Here is a 23,509-nt window from a genome sequence, read left to right as displayed (position 1 = left end):
ATGGTCCGACCAATGGCTTCGAGCTGATCTCGAATGTCTTTAATTTTGTTGAGATGTTCCTGTAAAGACATATGTTCGTCCATCATGATGGAGAACAACTGATTTTTGAGAAAAAAAGCTTTGCTTTTGTCAGATGTCTCGTGCAGTTCTTTCAACTGTTGCCAGATTTCGGCAGCTGTCTTGCCAGAAGGAATCTGTGGTAACTGATCATCAGCGACAGAGAGCTTGAGAAGCATAACAGCCTCTCGATTTCGATCATCAAATTTATCTTGATCGGTACCAGCTGTACCGGGACGAAGCTCTTTGCCCAAAATGAGCTGATCAAGACGCCTGTATTAAAAAATGGTCGACATTCTTTGTTTCCAAATGTTATAGTTGCTGCCATTAAAGCGTTGATTTCCTTCTAACATCAGATTGGTGAGCGTGGCCATTTTCCCAAAGAAAATACAGAAGTCCGACACAAAGAAAAAATGTAGCTGCCTGCTTATCCTGGTGTAAATCAAAACAGACTTTGTTCTGCTAGAAAAAATATTTACCCAGCAAAAATATATCTCCCCAGTCTAAAAAAATAGCAATACTGCTGTAGCTGTACCCTTCTTTTAAATTTTAAAATATTCACGATGGAAAAAAATCCGCTGACTTGAATATGATACGGTTGTATTCAATAGATTGGAGCGATCATCTGAAATATCCCTAATTGGGAAAACTGCCGGCAGACAAGACCGTTGATGTTAAAACAAATACGTAGATTGAACAAAGTGAACCCACGTGAGCCGTCGAATGCCGTCAAGGCTTCACGTCTCTGCCAAAAAATTGCACAAGAATCGTGAAAATATAATCGAACGTCTACAATCGATGTCGAGTTCGATTCCCAATGAGCCAGCGGGAGCTTCTGTGCTTTGTCGAATCAAAGCCTGCCAAGAAATTATTTTTCGGCCCAATAAAATATGCAAGGTCATTCACGGGACAGAAAGAGTTCCAAAGTCTCCATGCCACGTCAGAAAGCCTTGATAGGACGGAAGATGAACGACGAATATCACAAATTTCCAGCGACTACTCTGAAAATCTTACAGACTCCTTTCATATCCCGATCCCTGCTTCACAGTAATTATTTATCGGTCTTCTTGCTGGATCTCTGATACAAAATGCTGCTGCTTCAATGGCAAAATGACGTATCACGATGAGACCAATAGAAAATACGAGAGCCACGATGAGATGACAGGGGTTCAAAAAACAAATAGACTGCTGCCCATAACACGCAGAGCGTATTTTCAGACCAGACGAACCATGCAACCCGGGAATAGCGATAGCTCGATCACCAATCCAAAATAATTACACGACTCCGATTTTCAAAACAAATGAGTTTTGAATGAGAAGAAACACCTGGGTCACCTTTGCCGAAGAAATAGCCGGATTCGAAATGTCGGATTTTAATTTCACGGCGATTTCACAATTCTGAGCCGGAAAGCCGTCTAGTTTTAATTCACGAGTTCAAGCAAACTGGCCAGCCAAAAAAAACAAATCCCGCTCCCACGAAACGGTCACCGCCACAAAGTTAATTCCTCAGAAAAATGATCTTGTAGGAGAAGAATCCATTTCTGTATCGAGATGGACGACTGTAAGCTTTTATCACAGCGAGCAAAGCCGCGGCTAAGACTTAGTGAAGGCTACCTGGCTTACAGAGGGCTCGACCTTAGAAAGGACTCAAGAGATTAAGATGCAGAGAGAATAACTGTTCAAGAAATCTCTTAACTTGGCTCTGATACCATAAAAGAATGTTGAATGAAAAATTAATTCAGAATGAGCAAACAGCTCAATGATAATACAAAGATATTTACAATAATAGAAACATCAGGTTTCTATGTAGAATATGGAAACACTCAGTTTCGTCTAAGAAACTGCTTAAAAGAAAAAATAGCAACATCTAAAAGACTGAGTATTAAATACTAAATAGGAATATTCTAATAATAATTTTCATCAATCACGTTCACAAGTTAGTAACATAGTAACATACAACATATTGAGTCTCATGATTCATCAATCTTAAAGTTTCAAGCTTTCAAAATTCAATATATAACATTTATCATCATTGATCACCAAAGTTGTACTTGTAAGCTAAGTGTAACCATTACAAAAAATAATATCTAACATGAAATGAAATGTTATAAAATGAAATGAATAAATCAACTTTCAACTTTCATGAAGCATCATATTCATAATTCTTTACTAATGAGTTATAATTGCCAACTTCAAACTTAAATTGTCATATATTGTTTAAAAAAATATCATAATAAGTATGAAAGAGTCAATAGTTATAGAAACTACTAGAAACTAGAAAAGACGAGTAAATCTATTATCTATTGCTTATGCTTGGGCCTCTTGCCACCATGAGAAATGTCTAATTTTTTGTCTTGTTGGAATATCAGGATCTTTGTCATTAATATCACCCTCTAAGCATTAATATCCAGAGGTATAGTTGTCATTACCTCTACATCTATATAGGGATCTTTGTCATTAATATCACCCTCTAAGCATTAACATAAGATAGAAAAAGCATAGCATGCCAAGTCAAGATTTTGTTTGAGTGATGCGTACATTATTAGGAGGGTCATAATAGAGGAGTTCGACAACCAATGTCACTAACATCAAGGTACATAGAGGGGTTGGTGCTCTTGATTAAATACAAGTTCCATACCCTAATACATGACAAAATTCAATGAAAACATTGCAATCCCCCAATCCTGAAAAATTGATAAGTCTGCTGGATTTTGAATGAAATCTAAAATTCTACTTTCTCCATATGAAATCCAAAGAGGTCGGAACTACTCTCAAACATCCCGAGTCATTTCATGGTAATGTTAAAAATTTTAGTCATCCTTTTACTTTAAGAATTTAACATTACCTTGAATCACATATCAATACTAGGGCCATAGGTTTCATCATTAAGCTGCCCCACTCAAAACTTATTTGTTTCTTTGAAAAAAATTGCATTTGGAACATTATTGCAAATTCTTTTTTGCAAAAAAGGCTAAACGCTCCTGAAAAGGCAGGGAGCGTTTTTTTTAGGGAACGCGCTTCTGAGGCGCTCTAGAGCCACTCCCGCTCGGAGCGCGAATTGGGAGCGGGAGCAAGAGGGGGGGGTGCGCTCCCCCACAACACTGAGCCACTCCAAGACCAAGACACTAGTTCTCTTGACTGTCTTCTGCTCTTCTCTTCTTTTTGACTCCTCTTCCACTTCAACCTTCTTAGCACCAAGACATAGTTACTACCGAGACCTTGTCACTGACATGACACAGAGATCTTATTTCTGTGATGGCATTGAGTCCTTATCGATTCCTTCATACTGTGGTGGTACCGAGCCTTTCTCACTGTGGAGGCACCGAAACAAAGTTACAGAGATAGCATAAAAAATGAACTGTGGATATACTGAGATCATCTCCTATCCAAGCACACTGAGATGGTCACCAAACTGTGGTAGCAACAAACTGTGTTGGCACCGAGACTGTATTTCTGAACTGTCATGACACCGAGACAGAGAGACCTTCTTTGTGATAATACCGAACCTTGATCACTGTAATTTCACCAAATTTCTCCTTGCTGTACTGAGACAGAGTTTTTCCCTTGACTGTGAGATAGCACCAAACTTATCTCTGCAATCCTGTATCCTTATCCGAGCTCCTTCACCGAACTTGCCTTTGCAATGGTATCCGAACTTGCCTCTGCAATGGTATCTGAACTTGCCTCTGTAATTGTCATCTGAATTTCAGAGATATCCGAACTTGCTTCTGTGGAATAGGCTGAGCTGCCTATTTATAGTAGTCTTCCCATGAATATTAGCCGACATGATCTTATGAAGGGTTGTGTCTCCAAATTAGGTGAGCCGACATGAGTTCTTCACTTTATCTTGAGGCTGACTTGAAGAGGAGTAACTAGTGCTTGTCTTGGAGGGCTTCTTGACAATTCTATAGACTCGTATACATTTGTAACATGCCTGAGAAGGGTATGACATTGACTCCTTTTGATAAATCCTAAAGGCTCACAATGAGAGCCATCTAAAAATAAAATCTCTTGCTCATGAAACCCATGAAGCAAGCATTACAGTAATAATTTTATTTTTCTTCTTTACATCATTTACAAAAATCACAATTACATGTCATTATGAAGACCGAACCTAGTTACACTTTTTAACAAAGGCATGCTACATTTATTGACCTCATAAATAGATTTGTGGGAAGCAATGGAAGGCTGCATAAATCACAGTAAATAGAACTAGAAGACTCATCCATGCAATGGGACTGGGGTGAGGTGTTGAAAGAAGAAAGAGCCATGAAGCATTGAATTGTAGACATGGAAAAACCAAAAAGAAAGTATGAAATTGTAGGATTGTTTGGTTTTAAAAGTAACTGTATTTGTTAGATATTGTAGTGCTTGACGCAAAACAAATGACTGTCATTGCAATGATTTTTAATTAGAGACAGAGAATGATTAAACTTTGAAGAGGGTATTTCAAACAACTCTGTAAATAAGCTGCATAATAAATTTCCTGATAGGAATGAGCATAAGTTCATCTTTATATTCATATTTTTGATGTCCATCAAAATTTTAAATCACAATATGCATATAACTCCTATAGAAAATCATTGACTTTTAAAAGACGACGTTTAATGGAACTGAAGTTGCATGCAAAATACATGTCGAAATCCTACTAGTGTTATGAGGACATTTGAAAGAAATAAAATTGCATCACCAAAGAATGAAAATTAGGAGGATTTTCTGTAGGTCATTCAGGGTTGGAAGTGATTATATTTTCCAATTGGAATGGAAGAAGGGACTAAAAAGGCTCAAGTCCAGTCCCAATCAAGATAAAATTCATTTTGTCAGAATTTTCTTGTTAGAGTTTGTGTAAATGAAGCTTGAACATCAGAGCGGTAGGGCCTTTTAGTGCATACGAGTCATCCTAGTATGCTTTTTTTTATAAACCAGACTAGTTTAGTGGGCATTTACTACATTTTCTTGATGGTATTATGGTCCATGAAGGTGCCAGCTGATCTTTTGATTTTGGCCTTTATTTATATAAAACTAATGCCGCGATCTTCAATGTGTTGAAAGGCTCATTGTCAGGTTATCATTTCTACTTTCACGTGAGTGACATTGAGATCGCTATGACTTATATATATATTAGGGTGCAGTTCTTGGGCTCACCATTTAGTTTGAAGCATGCCTTTTGGCCATGATGCCGCAAAGGATACAGTTTACTTTCCATGCTTGTGAGGCAGTAATTTTTTGTTCAAAAATACATCCTCTGTTTATAGAAAAATACTTACCATCAGAAATCCAAAATTTGGGGACTTTGTTTCCGCTGCACTTCCTCTTAAGCACAACCCTCAAGCTTAATGTCTCCAACTTATGGGGGCCTAGCATTTTATTGTTTTACTAGGGTAGGTTGTAAGTTACCTGACATGTCCTCACCCCCTCTCATGTCATGTATTTCATGTGTCGGACCTGACACAAGTGTGACATGTGTCCGACACAAGTTTGACTTGTGTCCTATTCACAGTTTAACTCGTGTCAGACACATGTCGTGGTTGTGTCCCGAAATTTAGAGCAGTGTTCAGTGGAAAATGGTTCGTGACTTCTTAAAATCAACTTTTTGCCTCATTCTCATTCAATTTAGTCATATTTTTGGAGCTCATGGAGGTTTTGGAGTGTAGCGAAGGGAAATTAAGCAGTGTTGGAAGGGATTCCAAGTGCTGGGAAATGGATCATTCCACACCCTACTAATGCTATGTAATTAATGGTAATGTCAAATTCTTAAAGTAACATTACCATTATTTGTTTCAGGATGTTTGAGAGTGATTCCAAGGTTGTTGGATTTCCTATGGAGAAAGTTGAATTTTAGATCTGACTCAAAAATCCAACAAAGTTAACAATTTTCATGATTTCAGGGTTTGGGGGATTGCAGCATTTCCATTCGATTTTGTCTTGTATGAGGGTATGGAACTAGCATTTAATCAAGAGCACCAAGCCCTCTATATACCTCTATCATGAACCTAGTAAAAATATACCATCACTGGAACAAAATATCGATTTGACATGTTAAGCATTTTCTATCTTATTTTAATGCTTAGAGGGTGATATTGATGATGAGGATCTCTATATACGCAATGATTTTGATGATATGTAGTACTAGTTATTTGTTGCAACATGGTTTTTTTAGGAAGGGCCATTTAGAGCCTCTTTGTTGTATTTTTGGTTCAGAGATGGATTGCACTTGGCGCTGTTTGGTTATATGATGTAGTTGTATGATTGAATTTTTATCATCATCATGTGAAATTGCAAATGTTCTAGTTGCTAAATTCTAAAGAGATTTGAATCTTTGTTTATATTTCATTTTTGTATGTGTAATAATTCACTAATTTGTTTTATATATATAATGTGTTCTCTATATCTTGTTTTCAAGGTTGCTGTGTCTTGTGTCAGACATTCATATTTCTGTGTCCTTTGTGTCATCATGTCAACTGACTTAGGCTAGGATTGAGATGTTGAAATCATATATCTATGGTGAAAACTTCAACAAACCCCAATCCAACCACGTAGAACACTTTAGATTTATAACATCACTACTTAAGATAAGATAATTTTATTAATGTCCAACAAATGACCATTGAAGTAGGTCAATGGGAGTGCCAAATATGATGATGTAAATATAAAATGGGAGCACTAAGATGAATCCTATAAAAGAAAGGATGAAGAAAGTAAAGTGCTGATCTAACCGAAACCTTGAGAACCAAACTCTGAAAGGGGAGAACTTATATGGAAGGAAAATGTACAAAGGGTACGTATCTAGAATTCAGAGTGAATAATAAAAATGCTAGTATATTAGTGCCCGCTAGAGCTAGCCCCCTAAGTATTTGAGGTTGAGTGGATAAATCTCAGGATAGAAGATTGTTTGGAAGAGGATCTGGATGAAGATCTATACTCTATTGCATTGTTTTTGACAAGAGGTCAACTACCATTGGGGTCTAGTTGATTGTCTGGCTACTGGTGTGGGATCTGAATTGACAATGTCTCTAAGGCGTCCTAGAAGTGGGTATAGTCTCATAAGCTGCCATTGATATGAAATGAAAATCAAGGCCATTATCTATTTGTCTCTTGGTGCCCCTAGCAAATGGGAGCATTGTTAAAAATTAAGGGACCATTTGGTTATACTTTTCAGAACCCAACACCCAGTATTCGGTTCCCAACAATTAATAAGCGGAATGAATACATGGCCAGATTCCTAACTCATAAAATTATAGCGAAAGCAAAAATTAAGCGATCTGAATCACTCACACACAAATTTATGCACAATTACCAGTACTTCATTAATAAATTAATCAAGAAGCTTACTTGGGCTCCTGTACTAGGGATAATGACCCAACCGAGAAAATACAATACTGATCACCAACATTGCTGCTCTTTATCGGACCCAACACACGCTGACTAAGAGGCCTCTCTCAATATTGTGCTATTGTTATGTGGCTTAGCACCTCACATTAGGCTCAATTTATAACTTTCTTAGGCTAATATTGATGGCCAAAATTGGCTCGTCAAGTTAACTGAAGATAACTAACATTACTTTAGTTAACTATCCTATCTCTAGCTTTATCTATTTTAACTCAAGTACAAGTCATAAAATTAGCTTGCCATACTTGCACATCACATCGACATGCGTGCAAATCACTTGCACACTCTACATGTCGAATGTAAGCTCCTAATGAGGTAAATAAGGGTCCCAGTCAAGACACAAGACTAGAAGTACCTTTCAAGCTACAAAGCTCAACACTCCCTCTCAGCGAAGGAGGTACTTCTGGAAGAATCTCTTCCTCTTGAATCTGTCTCCTAGCCCATCTCAGTTTCTGTAGCTTCTCTCTCTAGCACTGAAGCATGCCTTGCTACCTTATCTGAAACCTGAGCTTATATCCTATTACATCCAACCATGCTCCGAGCATCTCGTTCTTGAGCATCCATCAATGTCATATCATACTAGTTGAGGCTCTTCGCAATACCTGGAGAATCACTCTTCCTTGTGACCTGCTTCCTCCCAACAAAACATTGACCCTGTATCCAAGATCCCCTTGTATATACCCACAATTTGTCCTAGCAAACTGTATGACTGCTCGTCTAAGTCACAGGACACGTCCACTAGGGTCCCGTGTCCCATATTTTATGTACTGGACACGAAAACGGTGTCCCGTATTTTATGTACTGGACACGAATACGTGTCGAATACGGTTTTTATCGTGTCCTGTAAAATGGAATACGTATTCGCCGGTTTTCGTCGTGTCCTGAATTTGGAAAACGCGTATTTCGTTGGTAGAAAACGTTGCTTGCATAAGCTGCAATTTTTCTTGAAAGAAACAAATAATTTTTGAGTGGGGCAGCTTAATGATCAAGTCTAGGCCCTAGTATTGATATGCTATTCATGGTAATGTTAAATTCTTAAAGTAAAAGTGACATTCTCCTTAATCTTCATTTTCATCCTTTTACTTAAATTTTTAACATTACCATGAAATGACATAGGATGTTTGAGAGTGGTTCTGGCCTCATTGGATTTCATATGGAGAAAGTAGAATTTTAGATTTTATTCAAAATGCAGCAGACTTATCAGTTTTTCAGGATTTCAGGATTGGGAGATTGTAATGTTTCCAGGTGACACCACCTGCCTGTGCTACCCCTACCACCAGTAGAGGACATGGTCTACCTCCTATAGCTCCTACTTCTAGTTCTTCAGCTTCTAGAGCATAGCAAACTCCACTGCCAACTCCACCAGCACCAACATCTACATCTAGAGGGAAAGGGAAAGCTGTGGCATTTTCTCGCAAGAGGGGCAGAGAAAATCAATAGGATTAGACTTTAGTTATTTTCTTATGTGCTTGTAAGTTGTACATGAACAATGAACATTGAATATTCAAGAATCAAGACCAAGCATATCACATTCTAATTTCTAAATAATAAATTTTGATTCTATTTATTTTTTTAAAGTGAACTATGAACTTTGAGAAGTGTAATTATATTTTAATTCGATTAGATAAGTTGCAACTTGCAATTTAGTATGGATAAAAAAATATATTTCGATATATATATATATATATATATATATATATATATATATATTTATTAAATATATATAAAACGTGTCCCCCGTGTCCTGTTTCCAGGTCGCTGCGTTTCGTATTGAATATATATCTATATCTATCTATATATATTTATTTATTTATTAAATATATATAAAACGTGTCCCTTTGTGTCCTGTTTCCAGGTCGCTGCGTTTCGTATTGAATACTCATATTTACGTGTCCTTCATGTCTCGTGTCCTCGTGTCATGTGACTTAGCTGCTCGTGTATGACGCCAAGCACTACAACTGCATCCAAGGTCACTCGCTATGAATATAGAAGAACCTGTCCATCTCGGAACAAATCTCTATATCCAACGTCCTCCAAGGCTGATACTGAGAGCACATGTACCATCAACCTTGTAACAAATAACATGCTTGTCACCTCTAGAAATCCTCCTAACTCTAGCTGGAATCTGCCACATCCAACCCCCTTCACTATGTTAGTGTCCTATATTATAGTAGTCAAAAACAAGTTGTCTTTTAAATTTGTTTTGGCAAATGTGTAAAGGTTTTGCTATGATGTCTTAGAGTTCAAGCTATTGGTCTTAGTATAGGATGAAAGATTTCATTATTGATGTAATTATGTTAGAATGTGTGAAGGATGATGTAAAAATAGTCATGAATTCCCTAAAGATTGAGTCAAGTAAGTCTAGGGTCATGTCTCATACAAGATCATGAGTGAGGTCATAGTGAGTCTTATCTTCTCATCATTGGCACAAATTAGTGGGGTCAGATAGTTAGTTAGGTTGTCAAATCATATTGTGCCATGACATCACCACCAATACAACGGTTATGAGGCATGTGCTGCGCTTCTTTCAGTTGTTGCGCTTTCATGATTTAGGCTCCAAATCGCAATGATTATCTTTGAAAGTCGGGTTTTGTCACCTTGGGAGTTTAAACACTTGTTTTAACTTCTAAAACACCAGAGACCCATTCTTGGTTCCATCGAAAGCTTGCTAAACATCGTTTGAAGTGCGTTGCGCTGAGAGACAGTCGTTGCGTTTCTTCAACAGAAAGGGTTATTGCCACTTCTAGGTTCCAATTCATCAATTCTTGGATGATTTGTCTTGCATGTTGTTTAATTTGTTCTTAGTAGTCGAAGAAAACACATAGATGACCTTGCAAACTTCAAATTTTCAGCTTGCTACGTTTCTTTGTTGGGCCTGAAAAATATGCTGCACTTTCTTTCATTCGCTGCGTTTTATGTTGTTACCTGCATCAAACATTCAAAGCTTGGTTTGCCACTTATATTTTGAAGCCTAACATTCCATTTAACTGGTTTGGACCCTCACATCTTGTTGCTACCGCCCTTAAGGATAAATAAATCTTTTTCCCCATGCGTTGTGGTTTCTCACTGCGTCTGTGTTTTTAAATTTTTCATTGTAAGGAAAAATCAACATGCGGTTGCTTTGGGTTTGAGAAATGAGTCTTTGTTGTCAGAGTTTGCTAATGTAGGGATTTTCATTCTAAATTGCCATAAATCCCTCATCTAAAGCCCTATTTTCATAACTTCTACCCTATTGCTGCACTCAATTGGCAAACACTGAAATTGCATTCAAAAACCCTAGGATTCATCTCTGTTGTGAAGTCATGACAACTCCAGATAGAAAGAAGCACAAGGGAGGAGACATAGTCAGGTTTGAGCCCCAAGACCTTACCTTGATAAACTCAGATCCAACAATTAGAGTTGCATTTGAACAGGCTGGCTGCATCAGATTTTGTGAGAAGATCTAGGGTTATAGTGTGCAACTCACCAAAGAATTTGCTTTGAATTTCACTAGGGTGGATGTTAAAATTGGAGAGTTGAGTTTTCTAGTGTCAGATGTCACCATTTCAGCTGCTACAGAGATTTCTCTACAAGGAGAACAGTGGTTCAAAGGCATGCCTCTAGACATATTCAATTACAAAGATTTCTTAAAACCAAAGTACAGAAACAAGGGATATGGAGCTATTGTACCTAGAGAATACCTGCTTGAACCCTACAACAAACTTTTGAAGGTAATCCAGAGATACTTCACTTGTGAAGGCAGGTTTGGGAGAATCTATTAGTATCATTTTAGGCTATTGATGCACTTTACTGAAAAAGCCCATTGAATCTACCTTTCTATTTGTTTAGAAGCCTTAGTAAGATGGCAGATAAGGTTCAAGGTAAGCAAAGCCAAGTGGAGCCCAGTCTTTTCCATTTCTCTTTGACTAAGTTGTTGGTGGTAGAAGAATTGAACAAGAAAAATCAGACATGGTAGGCATTCATAGATTCATCAAAGTTGGCAATAGAGTTACCAACTAGCCCTTGGAGTAAAAAAGATACACCTTCATCTGTGGCAAGAGATGTGCAATCACCAGTTGAAAGTTTAGTAAAAAGGCCATCAACTTCAGTTGATCCATTAGAAAAGAAAAAGGGTAAAAGCTGCAATTTTCTCCTAAGGTAGTGGAGGTTCCCAAGAAGCCACTCACTAGAGCTACTGCAAAGAAATTGCCTTTGGAACACACACTTGAGCAACCAACTAAGGTTTTAGATACCATACCAAAGGATATTGTTCTAGATGATAAAGATAAGGAGATCTTAGAACTGCAAGAACAACTGAAGAAGGCACACTTGGTCATTGCCCAACTACAACATGACAATAGGGAATTGAAGAAGATTGCTTTAGAAAGGACACCTAAGATTGGTGAAACAAAACCAGTGATAAAGGCAGCTCCATCTGTCACCAAGTCCAAAGGTAAAGAGAAGATTGTAACAGAGGACATTCAAGAGTTAGAGGCTCCATCAACAAGAGTTCCTGTGACTAGGTCTTCAACAAGAAAGTTGCAGCTATAGAAGGAAGAGTCAGTGCAAAAAGAGAAGAAGGTTGAGGTGGATGAAGGGCAACATACTTTTCATAGATTGAGGATGCAGTTGAAGAAAGCCCAAAATGAGATCACTAGACTTAAGAAGCAGGATGAAAGGGCCAAGCAAAAGATATATGACCATTTGAACATGTGTGAGCCAGCGTTGTCAAATGCTAAGTATATGCTGAAAAGGGCTCTGTCCTTACACAGACAACTCAAGAACATTTTCAAACAAAACCTCACCTTGAAGAAAGAGCTAAGGGATGTTAAACAATAGTTGCAGGAAATGCAAGAGAAGGATAGGGGAAAGCTTGATTTGTTGGCTGAAGTAGCCAAAGTCTGAGTATTGAGTAGGTAATTAAAACAATTTTGTTTTTGTCCTTTTGCCCATGTATACTAGTTGAATGGGGTTGGATAAGGAGGTTGAGAGTTATATTATGTATGAAGTTTTTTGGGAGCACAATCAGTTAGACTTTTGAAGCTTATGAAACTTTTTCCAAAGGGAGCAGTTCACACAACAATGTTGCATTTTTGACAAGGCATTAGGGTTTGATGGAAATGTGAAGTTTTGGCATCTTTTTGGTGAGTGGGGACTTGAAAAGGGCTTTCAAGATTGTCAACATCATCAACAAGTTGTTTATTTTGTTTAGAGACCTCAACACTAGTCATAATTGTGAAGGACAGATTTCGTTGCACTTTCATACAGACATTGTGTTTTTAATGTAGGTGGAGTTTTTGAAAGATGGAAGGTTTGCAAAATGAAAGGAGGTTTTTCAAGGGGAAGTTGATGATGTCTAGGTGATTTTCTACATGCATGACTCTTTTAGAGGCTCATAAAGTGGCCAGATTTAGTCAAACCATCAACTCCCTCTCTTTCGTGCTGCATTTTTTGCTGGAGTAGGAAGTAGTGCAGCGTCGGCACTGCGCTTTCACACAGCTAGTGCTTTGACCAAATAATTTGTGTCTAAATTTTATGTAATTAATTTTTATGGTCATGGTTAATATTTTGAGGTGTTTAGGAGCTTTGAAACTTGATTTAGGCTTTGTATTTAATGTAATTTGTTTAGAAAACCTTAGTCAAAACAATTCCTAGTTTCTAGAGAAGTGGTTCTATATTTGCTGTTGAGGGCAGAGACTGAAATCTTTTTGGGGAATTTGGTTCCTAGAGGTGGGAAATGATTGTTTTGATCTATTATGATGTAATTTTGATGAAGAAATGGTTGGTTAGGGTTAGGAGAAGAAACATTGTGCACTGTATTTTTCTGATATTTTTCTAGTGAATGAAAAAGATTGAGGTCTAATTTTACAGGGATTCCTGTGTCAGTTTCTATGGTGATGTGCTTTCTTATGTTGTAAGTTTTTCTCTCTTGTCCTTTCCATGCTTTAATGTATGTCTTCATGTTTGGTTCTGCAAAATCAAATGTAGGATCTCCACACCAGCTCCAACCAAACCCAGAAATACCTCACGGACCCAAGTGGTAGAAATGGTCTTAGGGTAAACTGCGCCCTCCTCCAACAATTTTAACTACTGGCTGCTGAATGGAAATAGGAATTCATCTCTCAGAAGTGCTCAAAAAGTTTTATAAAATTAATCCTAGCCTCCTCTCACCAAACCCACAAAAACCCTAAAAAGGTTTGGGCTGAATCCAACATGCCACAGTGACCCCCAAGAAGTGCGTGTGGCTCCAACTGGCTAGAGAAATGCCCTGTAGAAAGAATCCCATTGTAGGAAGCCAAATCAATTCCTGGAAAATCTCCTCTAACCCCTACAACCACTCCTCCAAATCTCTTTATCTCTACTTGCCCAACTCCCATGAAATTTCCCTGCTCTCTATGGCTGGGTAGTAGATGTATAGTTATCTTTGCGTAGGCCCAAATTTTAAACAATTTGGCCCTCCAAAATAAAACACTCTCAACTCTACAAAATACCAAGAGGAAACTTTGCCCTTCCAATGGATAAATTCCTGCAAAATCTCTGGTCCAATCTCCACTTCTTGCTAGCTCCTCTTAAACCATGAATTCCCTTTCTGCGCTCTAAGAAAAAAACACGCCTGAGCTGATGAATGATTTGCAATTAGCTCCTCAAACACCCGAAACAACTCTCCCTTACTCTCCTAGGGTGACACTCAAAGTTCACCAAAGGTAGAGGTGGAATTCTCGTTTGGGAATCCCTTGTCCTAGAAAACACTGGTTGTCTTGGCTAAACAACTCAAGAGAATTTGTGTTCAGAAGTAAAGTTGAAAAAAGATACAGACGAAGGCCTCTTCTCCTTATTTATAATTGTTGGCCTCCTTTTCTCCCTTGGTGGCCCCCACTCTTATTCTCTCGTAATTCACACACCTTCCTCTCTCTCTCTCCTCCAAGAGTGCAAGTTCTCTTCGAGGGCAAATAACCTCTCTCTTGTGTGCCCCACGTTCCACTAGAGCTGCAATTTCCCTTTTTCCTCCTAAGTCCCAATGCCAGAATTGCCTCTTCCAAAAATTGTCTCTAATGCGGAAAATCAAAATTGAGGATATTACACCCCTATAGGAAAAAAATTCTTCTAGATTTGTCCTCAGCCGGTAGCCTACAACTCCTTGCAACCACCAGATAGCTCGTTGTGCCACCATTCCCTGCCACCTGAGCCAACCATTGTGTGCCCTTGCCAATTCGTTATGATTATATGTTTGAAGGTGGGCCTTCCAACCCTAAGGCATGAATTTTCATTATGTAATTCAGTGTTTATGCTTACTTTTGTTAGGCACATTTGGATATGGGCTAGTGGGGGGATTCAACGGAAAGAATGGGTTTGGACTGTACTCTTGTTCCCTTGTCTCAACGTGGGGTTTAATCCAATGTTTTAAAACTCCGACTCCGGTTCGGAAACAACAGAGGGTTGGCTCTGACTCTGACTCTCACTCCGACTCGGTATCGACTCGGCCAGTTTGATTTCAATGACTCGGTCGTTGTAAAAAATACATTAAATATTTATTTTTTTATAAAAAAACATAATTTTAAAGATTTTCATTCATGTTTCCAAACACAAAGCTTTAGAATATAGAGAGAAGACAACATATGATCAAAGTACGCTCATGAATATATCCATTATATGAAAATGGCACCCAGTGCACTATCCAATACATACATGAATGATGATATAGAGATCAAAACAAAAACTCATAACCAAGGAGGCTAGAAATGGCCTCTAACTGCAAAACATCACTAGTCACTAGTACTACTAGCTACTACTAGAGGAGCCAACATCATCTGGCTTAGACTCTGAATTAGAGTCAGACAGGGAAACCCATGGCTCCTCCTTCTCATCATCTCCAACTTCAACTATAGCAGTAGAAGTGGTAGCACTAGGAGGCTGCGCAACAACTGCACGTTGAGATAGACAAGATATGTGCTTCCGTCGTGGCTAAGTAGAGGAAGCACCTGCAATTGGAGGACTTGGGGCTGGGCCTGAGGTTGGTACAAGTGGATCTGCATTGAACTGAACATTTTCTTCAACTAATGCCTCCACATGTAAATCCAAATCAAGATCCTCATCAGAATCAAACTCTACTGGATGACTCTCCACTACCCAATCTAATGTTGGATCAATATCTTCCAAAAAAATGGGATCTAAATCAGGTCTTTTGTTCAACAATTGGTTGTGTCTGAGCCGGAGGTTGTATTGGACATAGACTAGATCATTTAAGTGTTTTTATCCAAACGTTTCTCTTCTTCGCGTGAATCCTTTCAAAGACAGACCAATTGCATTCACACCCAGTAGAACTGCAAGTTTGACTCAAAATACGAATTGCAAACTTCTGCAATTGAGGACAATGGCTACCAAATGCCTCCCACCATTGTGCTGCAAAAAACATAGTTGTGTAATGAGTTAGCTCAACAAAATTACAAATTATATCCAACTTGAAATTATACACAATTTAACAAAATAAGAATTTGAAAATTGAAATTGTTTGTTTACTTGGATCATCTGCTTCCCTTGCAATCCTTGCTAGGTTATTTCCAAAGGTACATGTGGCTTTGCTGAAACAAGTGATCTGTCGGTGTATGTCCAATTGATCACTCTCCATAGGGACCATGCGATAATGCAGTCAATCAATCCATCTCTATCCTCCCCACCCAAGGCTCCTGCCTCTAGAGCTTTATAATGATACCTTGGGTTCAAAAAATACCTGGCTGCATGTATAGGGCAATGGATTTGAAACTTGATTGTTCCATCTTTCATTAATGATTTTCCAAATGGGCCCACGCTTAGCCACTCTATCCTTGCATGCTATCTTTATTTGTTCCTCTGCTTGATCCATAGCCTCATAAATGAAGCCCATAGCCAATTTTCCCTCATCCATTATTAATAACACCTTAACTAGTGGCTCAAGAATCTTCACAATCTCTGATGTCTTTTTCCAAAATATTTCTTCATTAACTTTTTTTTTCAAATCTTTGCCATCCCGTTTATGGGACCAATGGCTTTCATTCCATTCATCACTGGAAAACAACTTTTGCAAGTTTCTATGTTGGGGAAACATAGATTGCAATGTCAAAAAATGAGTTGCAAATCTAGTGATGGCAGGCCTAAAAATATCCCTGCCCCCTGTGTGTTTCCTCATTAGGCTCAAAATCCATGAATGATTGTAGATAGATTTTGTTATGCTTTTGGCATGCTCTACAATGTTCTTGACCCAATCTAATTTGCCAATAGCCTCAAGCATGAGGTCTATGCAATGTGCAGCACATGGGGTCCAAAATATGGTTTTGTGTTTTTCCTCTAACAGTTTACCAACAAGAACATAGTTAGAGGCATTATTTGTGATGATTTGAACAACATTAGCCACCCCCACCTCCTCAACAACCTCATCCAACAACCGAAACAAAAATTGTCCATCTTTCACCCTATCAGATGCATCAACTGATTTTAGAAACATGGTTCCCTGTGGGCAAAAGATAAGAAAGTTTATGATGGTATGGTTCCTTTGATCAGTCCATCCATCTGACATGATGGTACATCCTGTTTTTGCCCATGAGCTTTTGAAATCTTTCAAATACTCATCAATGGAGGAAATTTCGTTTTGCAAACGAGACCTCCTTAACTCATGCATAGTAGGGCCTTTGAAGCCCTTTCCAACAACAAATATGGCATCAAACATAGACTCATAATATGGTGAACGAGAAGCATTGAAGGGGATATCAACATCATACGACCATCTAGCTATGTAATCACAAGTAGTCTCCCTCAATTCTTTCTTCCAATGCTCATCTAAAGTGGGTTGCATATGACTTCTACTAGCTTGCGGACCATGTGCATCTGATGGAGAGGAGGGTGTGACAATGAAATAACTTTTGATATGCATATCACCCTTCTTTTTCATTTTACCCTTATCCTTTTTTTCTTGCATGGACTCCAAAGAGGGAGGAACATAGCAGGGGTTGGATGCATTAGTACAAGGGATAGATGAAGAGCCCTCAAAATCAAAATGGGGGTTGGTAGCCATCATTTGTTGTATACTCATCTTCCTCCCAATTTCAAACTCTATTTCTTTTTGCCTAGCTTTTTCTTCTTGAAACTTCTCAAAGCTATTTAACAACTCCTTCCTAATCTCCCCAATTTGTACTGATAGTTGTTCACATGGAGTAATTTGGCCTCTAATACCAGCCAAGTGTTGTTTTAGCCTATGAATGCCCCCGGGACCCTTCTTAATTTTTCTATGACAACATTTGCAATGCATTTGATTATCAACCGTTTCAGCATATGCCCAAGCAACATCTTTCACTCTAGGGAGTCATTTTTTGACTTGGAAATGAAAGGAAAAAATCTGAAAATGAAAACAAATTGCTTCAATGTTCATTTCTTTTACAAAAAAGACTCTTCAATTTCCAGATTTGCACAAAAAAATAAATAAGCAAAAACAGATTTTAGAAGTGAAAAAAAAATACCTTTAGGCACAAACCGCCTCCTCAATGTTGCTCCAACAAAACAAATCCTCACTGCTGCTCCAATGGCTGCCGAAGAAGCTCCCCACTGCTGCTCCAATGGCTGCCGAAGAAGCTCCTCACTGCTGCTCTAATGCTTGCCCAAGACTCCTCACTGCTGCTCCAAAAACAAACTCCACAACTCTTCACAAACTCCTCACAAATTCTCACACAAATGCAATGAGATAGCTGCGTGGAAATGAGAGGGGTTGGGTAGCTTTTATAGGAGAGGAAAATATACCTCAGAGTCACCCTAAAGTAAATTAGAATTCGTTGTGGGGTCTAATTTCCCCTTGAAAAGACCTCGCTAGTGTGCGTGTGCGTGGGTGACCAAGCCAACTGAGTTATCTTGGGCTCGGGCGAGCCGGTCGGTTTGTTATCGAGCCGACTCGGTTAGGCCTTGGCTTGGTCTAGCTCGACCGAGTTGGAGTTGGCTCGGCCGTTTCTAAAAATACTAGTTTAATCTTGTATCCTAGTCTCGTGGGATCTCCTCTATTGGCTAATAGCTTTAGGAATGACGCTACATGGGAAACCCTAATTTTGGTTGCGTGGTCTTGCTTCTTGACACCATATATTTCACTTGCCTCCTCTCATTACAAGCCTTTTTCACATTTTTCCCATCTGGGTCCACATTTTTCCATTGGGTCCACAAGGTGTTAGCTTTCCCCTTCCCTTGTTCACACTTTGGGTTGGTCTTGGAACGATGCCTCGGAGGTTGATGCAGCTAAAAAGAAAGATAAAAGCATAATTTTGCTACTTACAATAGGAAATGTACCACAAAATGCAACAAATGGTCGAGACATAAAAATTTTAGCACTTGGGAAAAATTCGTACATGAGCTTTACCCCCTATGACTATGGTCATCAACCTAGTTCCTAGGGCCCCGTATGAGTGCCCTCTTCATCATTAAGGAACCCATGATTGTCCCAACCCTTGGTGGGAGATGAACTGCCCAACCTTAATGGAGTAATCATTACTACATCATACACATCATGCTCTCATCCCTTGGAGCCCTAAGCAGTAATAAAAAGAAAAATCAATAAAAGACAAAAAGGCATATGAAGAAGGGTGGAAAAACAAAGGTTGAGGTAACTCGTGTACCACGATTGCTCCCTCTTACATCCATACACTCAATATGTGGTTCTTCCTTCATCATAGCTACCCTTGTACCATGGCATGTGGCTTGGAGTCTTCCCTATTGCCTCGCTCCATTGCATCATCACTTCACATGACACCTGCCATTTGATAGATGTACCGTGGACATGTCACTCCCTTAGATGTTGAAACAACCTAATAGGGTCCTTTGTTAACCTCTCTTGTTGAGCAAGGTAACACCTATACATTCTAAAGCCCATTTGGAAGGGCATGCCACTATGAAGTGTCCACTTTTGCCCTTCATTAGCAAGCTTATTTACTTAATTACACTAATGGATTGTTGTATTGGAAGGTAAGAAGAGGCATTGGATCTTATATAGGATTGCATGTGGGTCTTTGTCTTAGACTTGGCCTCCCTATACGGGATCCAAGCCCTCTAGAGGGTCATAATGGCACTTGTAGTGTGAGCGTTGAGAGCCATGGGTCTCCACCACATCAGGGCATTAATTGCTACACCATGGGCTTCTTCAACACCAAACATTGCTTGTTTGTGCCCTAGTGATACAGAGACAATGATGCACTTGGACCATGTTGCCCAACTGGCCATACATTTGCATCCAACACTTGGCCACTGATCTAGGGTCCAGATGAGGTTTTGTCTCATTGAGAGAGACACGGGAGGGCATGTATTATCTTCCATCCCTCACTGATGGAGCCTCGACTTGTTATTGAGCCACTAGAGACCCATGAGACCATTGATTGTGCCCCACAACAACTTGGGAGCACCACAGGATGTTTTTCTTGGAAATCAAGGGGCCACCCCTTGATCACCAGTTTTGGAGCCTTCCTCTTCATCATGGCACTTTGAGGACTCATTCAGGTCTTCCAACGACCCTCTTGACCATTATTCTATCATTTTGGCTAGCTTTGGATGGCTTATTTTTCACTTATTGAGCTATTTGGTGGGCTTGTCACCAAAAGAGATGTTATTTTCACATTAAAATATTATTAGGGGCTTAATTAGGCCAAATTAGACAAATTCGAACTTGAGGAGCCTCATATAAATAGAAGAGGGCTCATTTGTATTGTTCATCATCACTTGGATTTCGATCTCTCTTGTAAAAGAATTCAGACCTGCAATTGTTGGATGAAATTGGATGTTTGGATGCATTTTGATGTATGGAAAATTTCGCTATCTTGTCTTGGAACTTCTCTTTGCAATGTTGTTGGATGGATATATTCTCATTATCTTGTAAGTGTCTTTTGATGCTATATTTTTACATTGTTACATGTCTACTGTATGGAATATCATGTCATGATCTTGAATGTGCCATGATTTAATGCGAATTTTTGAGAACACTGGGATTATTGGATGTATTGGACGCATTACTCATATATAATGATGAATGGATGTTCCTAGAGGCTTGTTTTGCACATTGAAACCTTGAAACTCCACAATTCATTGTCAATGAAGTATAAATATCTATTGTAGTTGTGTCGCTGCCTCCTTTTAGGGCTAGCGAAGTTGCATAGATCTCCTTGGTAGAGCGAATTTCTTAAATCAAGGTAATTCTTGACTCCATTTCTCCCAATTGATAAGGCACTGGGTCTGGGATCCTTGGTGATCATATCCTCATCGAAAAATCATTTATTCTCACCTTATCTCTCCTCCTATTTCTTTGTCCCTTCAAGGATAGGTAGCCTCTCTAGGGCTTGGTATGAAATTCATTTGGAGTGAGCTCTTGGAACACCAATTGAATAGGGTTCTACGCTGGTGTTTCCTCTAGCTCTGCGCCAAATTTCATGCGATTCTCATGGTTGCATCTCGAGATAATTGATGCCGTAGCTAGTGTACCAAGTGGGAACCTTTGAAGCTGCTTTGACTTGGGGATTCCTTGAAGGTTTGTAATTTAGTAGCATATCATTTGAAACCTTTTCTCTTGACTGTATTGACCTTGGATGAACTCCTATCCCGTGATGTGCCTCAACCATATGTCAAATATAGTCTTTCTTCCAACGGTTTTTTCGTGGAAAGCCATTCTAGCTTCTCCCAAAGCTCACACCTCAATTGAGCCTTTCCATTGAATGCACCATCCTTGCCTCACTTCAAACTCTAGTATAGATACATTAATCAAAAGTGAGGAGACTTGGGACTCCTCCCGTCGATGATAATATGAGAAGAGAAGGCAACATAGGCTGTGGTGACAATGGGCCTTTGCCCCAAATTATTGTTGTGCCCTCTAGCTTTAGCCTACCAACTAGGTCTGTTAGTTTGTGCAGCAACACAACTGTACCGATTTCAAAATCTTCCAAAAGTTTCTAGGTTTTGTGCAACTTAAAGGCCCACCTTATGATGCGCACGATAGAAACATATGGCCCTCTTTTGCCTTTTTTTGGCACAGTTATATGCTTTCGTCTATTTTGATGCTTCATTATGTCTTTTTCATATTTAGGTCAGATACATTATCTTTGTGAGATGCTTAACTACTTTAATTGGCTGTACCTTGCATATTGATATTGATGATTTGTCTTCCAGTCCAATTGGGAGCATATGGTCACCTAGAGACATTAATAAAATCTCAATTTCTTAGAGCCATGGAATTTTTGTATATTATTTTTATTTTTAACTTGGTACTTTAGAAGAAAAGGACCATTTTGATCCATTATGTAATCTTAAAGGATTATGGATTATGTCTTCGTGATGCACGCATGTTTAATATCAAGTTATAATAAGTTCTTTGCTTCTGGGACACATGCAGTCCCATTTTTTTAGTCTCACTTGTTGATTCATAGTTGACAAATGAGTGTCTAAATTTAGAAGTTATGAGATGAGAGAGTTGTCTCTTAACAATCGCCCTTTGTTATTTTTGCAGGTTATACATTCCTTTGATGCTGAAGCTGAAGGTGAACTAAGCGTTTCTGTTGGCGATTATGTTGTTGTTCGCCAGGTTTGTTGATCTTATTCTGTTTGATTTTCGATTTTTTTTTTGTTTTTTTAGCATATTATGCAAATGCACCTTTTCTTCTTAATTTCGTCTCAGCATTATTCATAACTGGTTTTATTTTAGTTATATTATCTTTAAGATATTTATCATGAAAGAAAAGAAATTATATTAATATTCACAAATGACCAAATTAAGATAGGACTCAAAATTACATCAAGAAATGATGGTTATGTGGGAGTGGCTAAGGCATCTCCTAAAAAGGAGAGTTTTTCATGCACATGTTAATGTAGCTTTCAAAGTTAAGAATGATACATCTTTTTTATTGTTAATAATAAGTACTTTTGGTCAGTTCTAAAGGCTCAATTATAATGAATGGAAATTTTATTTGCCAGATAGAGCTTTTAATCATGCAACTTATTTGTTTTTGGAGGAAAACCTAGCACACAAACTCCTGAGCACTTCAAACAGATGAATATTATCATCTTGAAATGGGACAACCTAGTCATGAGGCTAGGAAGCAGTCCTACAATAAATTATCCAAGGAAAATGGAAGCATGTTGGGTAATTGTATTACCCGAATGGTCGATTCTGTGAATTTCTAATAGAGCCTCAAATCTAAAAATACAATGATTAGCTCTAGCTTCATTTTGTGAATTTAAAGAATCAGCATACCATCTATCCAAGGCTTATATTTATAGTTATTGAAAATGGAGTCAGAGTTGCTAAATATTTAATAATTGGAGCTAAATAATTACAAACTCTGTTAGAACTAGGCAATATTTATAAACTTGGCCTGGAATTTTGTGTTGCATATTTTTCATATAAGAATTATGTGAGTTTTGTTGTGTTATGAACTATGCATAAAAAGGCCTCAACTTGTTAACCTTTATTTTCTTGCATTCATTATAGCTTCGTGGTTTCACTTGCATTTCCATATTGACATTTTTGGAATGATCGTTAGAATTGATTATTGTCAAGATTATTAGGACAAAATCTTGCAGTGTTACACAAAGATATTACATGATTCTCTACTTTGGTTCAATCTTGAAATGACGTTTCCATGTTGTAAGGGTTATGCATGGCCCTTTAGGAACCACAATCTTCCTTTCAAAATCACGTTGACATCCTCTTTCTGTGAAAGAATATTTTAAAAAAGCCATTTTAATGACATAAGACTTGTTTGTTTCTTGTAAATCAAGGGTTGTAGTCTCTGTGGCAAGGAATCCAAGATGAATTGAGTTTGGATTTCTCCTATAAACTTTCTTACCTAAGCTTGACCCCTGTAATTTTGCACATTTTTCTTTGCATCTAAGTTTTTGAGATTGTTTCTAATTTGATTGTTAGTGGAAATTTTTGGTATTTGGCTTTTGTTGTTAGGGATGGTTTAGGATGTTGCTGTTTGTATCTCAGGCATGTGTTTTTGCATAGGACTATGTGTTTAGGCATGTAGAAGTTGCCCAAGATATCCTTAGAACACTTTCTCTAGTGTGAGCAAGTTGCTATTGTAACTAAGCCTAAGTC

The 23,509-nt window shown here is 38.4% G+C and overlaps 1 protein-coding gene across 4 annotated transcripts in view; it reads left to right on the top strand.

Moving 5' to 3' along the window:
• The window catches only part of LOC149253588 (SH3 domain-containing protein 2-like), a 259,548-nt gene that overhangs the window by 197,492 nt on the left and 38,547 nt on the right, over positions 1 to 23,509 (top strand). For all 4 annotated transcript variants that reach the window (XM_089459975.1, XM_089459973.1, XM_089459974.1 and 1 more), the window contains one exon: positions 21,917 to 21,991. In XM_089459975.1, the coding sequence (XP_089316101.1) occupies positions 21,917 to 21,991 (75 nt within the window). The remainder of the gene's footprint in view (positions 1 to 21,916; positions 21,992 to 23,509) is intronic.

Source organism: Pinus tabuliformis, chromosome 7, assembly GCF_031772625.1.
Source record: "Pinus tabuliformis cultivar Carrire ecotype Pingquan chromosome 7, CPIR1, whole genome shotgun sequence".
NCBI classification, from domain to species: domain Eukaryota; kingdom Viridiplantae; phylum Streptophyta; class Pinopsida; order Pinales; family Pinaceae; genus Pinus; species Pinus tabuliformis.
The sequence above is the reverse complement of the archived record's forward strand: the minus strand, read 5'-3'. Positions and strand labels throughout refer to the sequence as shown.